General features: G+C 36.7%; 1 protein-coding gene across 2 annotated transcripts; it reads left to right on the plus strand.

Moving 5' to 3' along the window:
• The first annotated feature begins 1,010 nt into the window (after nt 1-1,010).
• On the plus strand, nt 1,011-8,985 carry LOC112507506 (glycoprotein 3-alpha-L-fucosyltransferase A-like). 2 transcript variants are annotated; one of them, XM_025112124.1, is made up of 7 exons: nt 1,011-1,543; nt 4,375-4,532; nt 6,477-6,718; nt 6,870-6,974; nt 7,155-7,311; nt 7,519-7,746; nt 8,428-8,985. In XM_025112124.1, exons 1-7 carry the CDS (start codon nt 1,091-1,093, stop codon nt 8,684-8,686), a joined length of 1,602 nt encoding a protein of 533 aa, XP_024967892.1. In that variant the 5' UTR covers nt 1,011-1,090; the 3' UTR covers nt 8,687-8,985. The 2 variants fall into 2 exon arrangements, with proteins under 2 accessions (XP_024967892.1, XP_024967893.1); XM_025112125.1 differs by having other exon boundaries at nt 1,322-1,543; nt 4,375-4,536; nt 8,428-8,914.
• The last annotated feature ends 280 nt before the right edge of the window (nt 8,986-9,265 follow it).

Below are 9,265 nucleotides of genomic sequence, written 5' to 3' on the forward strand. Positions count from 1 at the left end.
AATATCCCTCACCCTTCATCGTCCTACATATATCTCATCACACAGATTCATCAATATCCCTTTCTCCTCACACACATATATCTCATCATCCTCAAGCAGTCCATCTAATATTCTTTTGTTGTGCATATTAATTATTTTTGTCTTGAATTATTAATGGTATTGGTATAAATATTTGTTAATTATTAATTTTATTGATATAAATTATTAATCTTATTAATATAAATTTTTCTCAAATATATTATAAATGATGAAAAATAATTTTTTACATGTTAAAAAATCAAATAAGTTAATAAGCAATTCCAAACACTCTCGTAAGTCAATAATATGGAAGACTGTCTTTTTTAGTCATTTTACAGATATAAACAAAATTTGCCAAACACTAAAAAACAACTTATCAGCTTATTGCAGTTTGGTACCGCTATAAGCTAATCCAAACACTTTTTACAAAACTCCGGTTTGATACCACATAAGTTAATAAACACTTTTACAAAAAAACATAAGTTGTTTTAAATAAGCAATCCCAAACACCCCCTAAATCTTGGAGTTTATAATCAGTATAAATTTCATACTTTTGGTTTACAAAAAAGTTTGACATGTTTAATTTATGATTATAATTTTTAGTAAACATATCTGATTAAATCTATAATATTTAAATAATAAAAATATTAAAATTAAAAATACAATGCTATAACAGAAATTGGTGATGTTACATAAAATACAATGCTATAATAAGAAACGTCATATCAGTACTATCGTATATGTAAACAACCTATATCGACGATTAGATGACAAAGAAAGTTGGTATAATGAATAAAATTAATTTTAAAGGTTACCCAATACTATAAAAAAGTTAATGATAATAACATTTTATTAATTTGATAAAAGGCTTTAGACATAATGAATAGTCAAGTAATTGGCGTGCCGTTTAAGGCTACGAAGGTGGCCTCATCTTTTAGGTCAACAAAGATTCAAAGCGTGGACTTTGTTCAGTTCTTACCCCAAATTTCCTTCTTCTATCTTTGCTTTCTACTTCTCACCTACCTCTGCAGACTGCAGATTCATTTCAAGGTTTTTGATTATTAACTCTAATATGGGTTTATTGAACCCTAATCAACGATCATCACGAGGCACTCAATTGGATCCTCATTTAACCAGTAGCAGCAGCAGCAGTGCATCAAATTCACCATCATCAATCAATATGCATAATTCAAGAAAGAAATGGTCCAATCTTTTGCCTCTATTCTTAGTCCTAGTTTTTATAGCCGAGATCAGTTTTTTGGGTCGACTCGACTTGATTAAGAATACTGATCTCCTCAACTCCTGGACTGAATCATTCTACCAGTTTACGACGACTTCCTTTTCTTCCTCTTCTCTTGATGATGCCGATGAGGTCTCAATGTTGGGGTTGTCGGGGGCCGGCTTGGATGTGGTGGGTTCCGACGATGGTGGAGAGAGTTGTGAGGAGTGGTTGGAAAGAGAAGATTCTGTGGTGTATTCCAGGGACTTTGAAAAACACCCTGTATATGTCACTGGTGCGGAGCAGGTTCGTTTTTCTTTTCTATTACTCCATTCTTTATGTTTCTCACTGCTTCTTAACTTGTTATAATTCGGACATATGATTTTCATTTTTTGTGTTCTTTTGGTAATGGCTGCTAACTTCTAAGGTTCAGGCTTGTGATCTTATTGTCTGAATAATACTAAGAGATTATTGGTAATCCGTGTTTAAAAGTAAGAAATTCTTAAGGTGAAGTTCCCTATATAACCTAACTTTGGGTCAGAGTGTTGCAATAATGCTTAGATGTAGTGGTGGCCGGACCAGGTCTGGTAGGATGACATATGAGGTTTTTGGGATGGTGTTGGGGATTTGTGTACATCTTGAATAAGTTGAAAGAGGGAAGATAGGTGATTTTGTCACGTCCTTAGGAGTTAGATGGTGGCTCCGGTGAAGAGGATGGAAAGTGTGATGGTCGAGAGGCGAGGAATCGAGGATGGGGGGTAGGCCAAGGAGGACATGGGATGAGAAATCGAAGTTGGACATGGCGCCGGATTTAGGCATTTTTAAGGACATGACATTTGATGGAAGTTATTGGAAATGCAGGAATAGCATAGCAGACCAGGGGTAGAGGTCTATAGCTAGCTTAGATGGGAGTCGGAGAGGGGTAGAGGTTGGGGGTAGGGGTAAGGGTAAGGTTAGTGAGCTAGTAGTTATGTTACCATAATGCTAAGCTGGAATGGGTGTTTGGTTTTTCCAACATTGGCTATGTTTTCTTGTACCTACTTCTATTGTTTTGTGTTGCTTACTCCTAACTCGCTCTCCTTGTCTCGAGTTCTTCTCTTTCGCATCTTCTTCCTTGTTTCCTATTTCCTCAAAAGAACATTTCTTGGCAAACTTTCTCTTTTCCGCACAATTTTCACAATTCCCTGGTCTTCATGGAAACAACCGCTCTACTCCTTGGAGTAGACTTACATCTTAACCCCCCAAGACCCCACCTCCGGATGGGGTATACTTGGCTCATTTACTTTGGCTTGGTTTTACTTGTAAATTGTAACATGTCATCCCAAATCAGTTATGGTTATGAATGGTGACTCTGTACCACCATTGATAGTTCGCAACAAATACTCCCCGTATTGGTTTTAGATGTTTGGAGGTAACTGGCCTATTGGTCTGGGCTTGGGCAGTATGTAGAATTAAAAAGACCGTCCATCAAGATTCATTATATTAGGCTCATTCATCTCCTGAAGTTGATTGTTCTAAGATTCAATAAAATTTCTATATGGGATCACTAGAATGTTAGACATTAAAGTGGGGAGATTTGTACAATTGTGTTCTCTATTGTTTGTGATTGTGAGTTTGTGAATCTGGAACCACTTAGAAGCCTTTAATAGTGGGTTACCAATACCTTCAACTGTTGGACGTATTCAGATACACTAGCGTCCTAAAGTACCCCAATGTTCTCCATAAAACGCAGATCAAGCTGAGAAGTTATTGGTAACCCACTCCTAATGACTTTAAAGGTTCACACAGCTCACAATCATAAATTCATAATCACTATGAGGCGGATGCTTAAAACTCACCAATTAAATTGTTGATGTCCTTGTCAGACCTAAATAGAAACATGAAACCATCATCCCCATAACCACTGAGCAAGGATGAAACACAATTTAGAGTTTCAAAACTCTTTGTCGCAAAGGATACAGGGATATGAGTGTGTGATACATGAATATCAGAATTGGGAGATTCTCAAAAATTGATGATTCAGGGGTGGGTTTATGTGTGTACATGTGTAAGTTTATGTGTGTGTGTATGCAAATCAAAACCGAACCCATAATAGAAAGAAGTTATTCAATGATTTATAAGTTAAATACGTGACTATGTAAGATAAAGACTAAAATTCAAGTCTTGTCATGTTTTTGCTTTTCTTGAGTGTCTCTACATCTGTTCAAACTATCAGGAAAAAAACTTCTTGTGTCATGATGTCATCCGTGTATCCCTGTGAATTCATGGTTAGTTATTCAAGGATATGGTTAACTCCGCATGGGGTGTGGACCCTGCCGGATCCCAAAGAACTGCACCCTTAAAGCATTCGATATGGGGATTCGGCGAGAGGTATACCCCTGCTTCCTGGATCAAACCACTGGGATACTATTATTAGTTCCTGAGACACATAGCAGCAAACCAAAGTGGTAGCTCATTGCCAAGGGCTTATAAACGCCCACAATCCACAAACCCAATCAATGTGGAATGGACGTTATGATATCGGTAGAAAATTAGAAATGTCAGCTTGATGGTGGAACGATAGTAATTAAATTAGAGGTACCTTAACATTTGAAAGACTTCTATTGCTCATTTAGATTATGATTGGTATCGGTTGATAATACAGCGTGCAATGTGTGATGAGTACTATAATTATTCGATTTTGAATTCGAATTGGTATAAAAGCTTGCCCTTGTTCAATTTGCAACAACAAGAAGAGGCATTTATTTGACTTTTCATGTTCAAGTTGGTTTGTCATTTGTGTACATTTTTAGTTGCAGTATTAGTTTACTTTGCCAAGTTTCATGTTTGTTACTGAAAGTCAATCTGGTAGAAGTAGTATCCAAAAATCTTCGTTCTTTGCAGGTTAAAATCTGTTTATGTTTTGTTAGGTATCTAATTTTTGAATCTTACAGTTTAAGCTTTAAAGCTGATTTTGGAACTTTCATGACCCAGCGGTATTGAGATCATTTGAAATTTGTTTACAAATTAGTGGTGCCCAAAGATGCTTGGAAATTGTTTAGAAGCTTGCATATAAATAACATTAGTCTTATACTGTTATACATATATGTTATCATGGATATGCTTTAAGTCAAACACTTGACCTTGGTTTCCTGAAGGAGTGGAAGTCTTGTGATGTTGAATGCAAGTTTGGCTTTGACAATAAGAAGGCTGATGCTGCGTTTGGGTTGCCTAATCAAGCTGGTACAGCTGGTGTTCTTCGGTCGATGGAATCTGCTCAATACTATGCTGAGAACAACATTGCTATGGCACGACGGTGGGTAAGCACGATCTGAGATAACCCGTCATATAGTCGTATCACAAATTTACAACGACATTTGCTTCAACCTCATAGTTTATACACACACACACACACATATATATAGATAGATAGATAGATAGATAGATAGATAGATATATAGATATATGTAGAGAGAGAGACTCGGGTTAAGGGGAAAACCACAAAAAAATGACAAACGGAGGAACACCCTAATAACCATTCATTTGACAGGCATGCACATGTGAATAAAAGTAATTGAAAATGTTTCTTGGTTTCCATGCACATTTGCATTATATGCACATGTCCATACAAGGACAAGTGAATGGTTATGAGGGTGTATATGGATGCTACTTTAGTTAATTCTTGCTGTATATATGATTAAAGCGCTTTGTGTGCTCTACTGGCCTTCTTGGTGAATATTTATTTACTATGCCTCTAGTGAAAAGGAAAAAAAGGTGGAAAAGCTAAAGTGAGAAAAAGGGAAACGGCCATCACAAGAAATAGTCCTGGTAACTAGATAAGGTAACTGATACGAAGACAACCAATTTTACTAGTACTTATGATCGTCAAGTAGCTTTTTCGAGGATATATCTTAAGTAACTGTCTTGAAGGAACAGACCTTGGACATAGTCTTGATTGTGTTCTAAATAGTTGCTATAGTTGGATGGCAATTTAAAAAGGATTGGAGTTGTTTTATCTTAAGTTATGGATTACTCATCGTCATCGAGAAAAGCATTGTTGCACATCTATTTGTTTGTCTTTTGATTCTAATAATATGGCATATTCTTTCGTACACATATCACACCCTAAATGTGGTGAATTTAAGTTTCTTCAATTAAGTGACAAGGACAAGATTGGCTTTTTATTATGGTGGGTCTGACATAGCTCAAGGATGAACCCTCACATTTCTGCTTCAAAAAAAGCACTAGCAGGTTGAAGAGTAAGACATGCTGTGAGTGTAAAATGACAAATTATACCTTGATGTTGGAGTATAGTTGATCATCTATATATCTCATGCTGTATTTTGTGCTGTTTTGTTTAATTTATTTTAGTTTTTCCTTCTTTGTACCTTATTTCATCTTCTCTTCGTCAAGAGTTACACTCTTGGTCTGAATACAAGTCAAAGTTGTTTTTGTTTAAGTTAGAGGAGAAGACCCGTGCTGAATTGGGCAAGCTTTCTTTTTTGCACACACTTTTTTCAAGCAGGGGTTCTTCACGAAAATAACCGCTCTACCTTCTCAGTTTCTTGGGTAGAGGACAAGTCTACTACTGGAGCAAAATGGATTACTATGTTATGCATGAGAGGCGTGAGTGAATCTCTCATTGATCAGTGTACCTGCTTTGATTATGAATCTTATGGGATCAATAACATAGAGACATTGAAGGTTGCGTTTGGATTTCTCGTTAGACAAATATTTCTGCGTTCAGTTTATGATGTGATGGGACACATCATACACTAATACACATCTTACACTAATCGTAATACATACAAACTTTCATTGCATATGCATTTATATGTACCACAACAGGATATAGGAAGATTCCCGCTTTTTGTTGTAATCTTCAGATCTTCACCATTGGAACTTTGCCTCCATCATAGCCAACATGTTTGACTATAAAAATTGATATATATTTGCTTATTAGTCACCGCATTTTATGATTTTTCATTTGAATGTATGCTTGAAAGTACCAGGGTACATGTAAGTAATTGAGTCATTATTGTGATCATAACTGTCCCTGGAGTATTGGTGTCACCGGAGGGTCTGACACTATCTTTAGGCCATCCTGAAGTGGCATTCTCCATGATGGTTAATAGTTAATGTGTTGGATCATTTGATTTATACTTGTATGCAAAATGTTACCTTCTTGCTTTAGATAATTGTCCATGAAAATAACTTAGAAACGTAATAAAGACATTTCTGACGATTTATCATCTTTCAGAAAAGGGTACAACATCATTATGACAACCAGTCTCTCCTCAGATGTCCCTGTTGGTTATTTTTCATGGGCAGAGTATGATATGATGGCCCCTGTTCAGCCAAAAACTGAGAAAGCGTTGGCAGCTGCATTCATTTCAAACTGTGCTGCTCGCAATTTCCGCTTACAAGCACTTGAAGGACTTGAAAAGTCGAACATCAAGATTGATTCTTACGGTGGTTGTCACCGAAATCGTGATGGAAATGGTAGCATAGAATTTTTTTCCTGCAAATATCTATTGATCAATATGTTGGTCTTTATTTATTATAAAACTTCAATTCTGTATTTTCTGTTTCCTCATTGAAACTCATTTGGATACAAAGTTTCAACACCAACATCTTTTTACTGTCTTTGCAGTGAACAAGGTTGAAGCTCTGAAGCGTTACAAATTTAGTTTGGCTTTTGAAAATTCCAATGAGGAAGATTATGTCACTGAAAAGTTCTTTCAGTCCCTTGTTGCAGGTATGAGATATTGTTTTCTTTGCAATATCTTGATCTCGCTTTGCAGTTTCTTCTATTGATTTTCTTCTTGTGGGTTATTATTTATCTTCTCTTAACTCATCTTTGCATGCATATATAAAAGCCAACCTTTTTTAATGCGCTCAACTCATAATAAACGAAAGCTACATTGTAATTTTGCAGGATCTGTTCCTGTTGTTGTCGGTGCTCCAAATATCCAAGATTTTGCTCCTGCACCTGGTTCCATTTTACATATCAAGGAACTAAAAGATATTGACTCGGTTGCCAAGACCATGAAACATCTTGCAGAGAATCCTGTTGCCTACAACGAATCACTAAGGCAAGTCTTTTTTCTGTTTTCTACCTTAATGATGATCAACCACAAAGATTTATTTATCGGGCATTTCTGTAATGGTCCGGAACTAATATAACATAAAAGAATCAATTTGGGAATAATACATCCTGAGTAACTGCGAATGTTTTCAATTGTATACTCATGGTGAATCGATATAATTATGACCACACTTATTCTGCTTAATTTTTACAGATGGAAATATGATGGGCCTTCTGATTCTTTCATGGCCCTTGTAGATATGGCTGCTGTTCATTCATCTTGCCGTTTATGCATCTTTCTTGCAACAAGAATCCATGAGAAAGAAGAGAAAAGTTCTGTATTTCCAAAGCGACCTTGCAAATGTAGAAGGGGCTCTGAAACTGTATACCACATCTATGTAAGAGAAAGAGGGAGGTTCAACATGGAGTCTGTTTTTCTAAGGTAAAATTTTACCCCATTTGTGTTAGCATTTTATATGAAAAATACCAGCCTACCTAATGCGATTCCCCAAATTCACACACCCAGTTCGGACTGTAAATGGTTGTTTGGTTCACTTTTCCTGGACTACAAACTAAACAAACCCTGATAACCCAAAGCAGTAAGCGGACCCAATAATCTCCAAATCAACTTAAAACTATGGTGGAAGTCGTTGGTAGCCCACAACTTTGAGCTTATAAGAAGCACATAGATATAATTTTCTATCCACATGGGATGGGTCGCAAATTCTCTTGCTTGAATTCCTGACGTCCTCCTTGTTCATCGCGATCATCAGAAATGTTACAAACACCCCATTAGGGACTCATCATGCTCGATGAGGTTTGCATCACCATTCCGATGGTACAAATATCAGCTTTGATACCATTTGTATCACCTCATAGCCCAAAGCAACAGGCTGACCCAATAACCTCCAAATGAATTTAGAACCATGGTGGAATTTATTGGTAGCCCATAACTTAGAACTTATAAGGAACTCACAAATCTCATTTTCTATCCATATGGGAGGAGTTATTTACACCCCACTTGATTCCAAAACTAATGAACCAAGCCAAAAGGCTGCATTAGGCCAATGTTTCTATTCTTATTGGTCAAAGTATTCCAACTCTGATAGCTTGTTTTGGGCAGGTCCGGGAACTTGACCATGGATGCCTTAGAAACCGCTGTTCTGTTGAAGTTCAAGTCTCTAAAACACGAACCCATCTGGAGAAACGAAAGGCCCGAAAGCATAAGAGGCGACGAGAAGGTGCTCAAAGTTTACAGAATATACCCTGTTGGGATGACTCAAAGGCAAGCTTTATACACATTTAGTTTCAAAAGCAGTACTGCATTTACAAGTCACATAAAAAGCAATCCGTGTGCGAAATTTGAGGTCATCTTGGTGTAAGTAGGCGTGGTGTTCTCCTCTAAAGGTTGGTACGCCATTCAGACCCTACAGTTCTAACCGTAGCACATGGGGCAACATAGGATTCACCGAGAGTTGAATCAGTGTACCTGATGAATTTTGATTTCTGAGAGAATCAAATTATAATGAGTGCACGTAGATTTTACATATTAAGTACGGTATTCGATTGTACTTTGTTGGTAGTTCCATGAGTGATGAGAGGATAGATGAAGATGAAAAGGTTTCATGTGTGCTTGTTGTTTCCTGATATATGATAAGTTCAGTTTTAGTTCTTTTTTGTTAACCATGGATGGTTGGGTCAGCTTGCGTCCTTTACTAATCCCAGGGGATTAGAGAACCGGTAACCTCTGATTGGTTAAATACTACAAAAGACCAATTCAACACTTAGATCTATCAACAATGGCTCCTCGAGTGAGGATATACGAATTCAATAATACACTTTTACTGATTGTTTTGATGGAGATAGATGACGGATGATTCAATTGGTTTATTCTTCACTTTTCAATTGATAGCTTTTGAATGCTAAAGGAAAAGTTTGTGGACCAAGTGTTCGATGATTTG

The sequence above is a fragment of the Cynara cardunculus genome, assembly GCF_001531365.2.
Source record: "Cynara cardunculus var. scolymus isolate 2C chromosome LG 2, CcrdV1, whole genome shotgun sequence".
NCBI classification, from domain to species: domain Eukaryota; kingdom Viridiplantae; phylum Streptophyta; class Magnoliopsida; order Asterales; family Asteraceae; genus Cynara; species Cynara cardunculus.

Excerpts from the sequence above, each read along its gene's own strand:
- LOC112507506 (XM_025112124.1), top strand. The coding sequence starts at position 1,091 with ATGGGTTTATTGAACCCTAATCAACGATCATCACGAGGCACTCAATTG. Across the intron at positions 6,719-6,869 it reads CCGAAATCGTGATGGAAATG|TGAACAAGGTTGAAGCTCTG; the intron begins GTAGCATAGAAT and ends CTGTCTTTGCAG. Across the intron at positions 6,975-7,154 it reads CTTTCAGTCCCTTGTTGCAG|GATCTGTTCCTGTTGTTGTC; the intron begins GTATGAGATATT and ends GTAATTTTGCAG.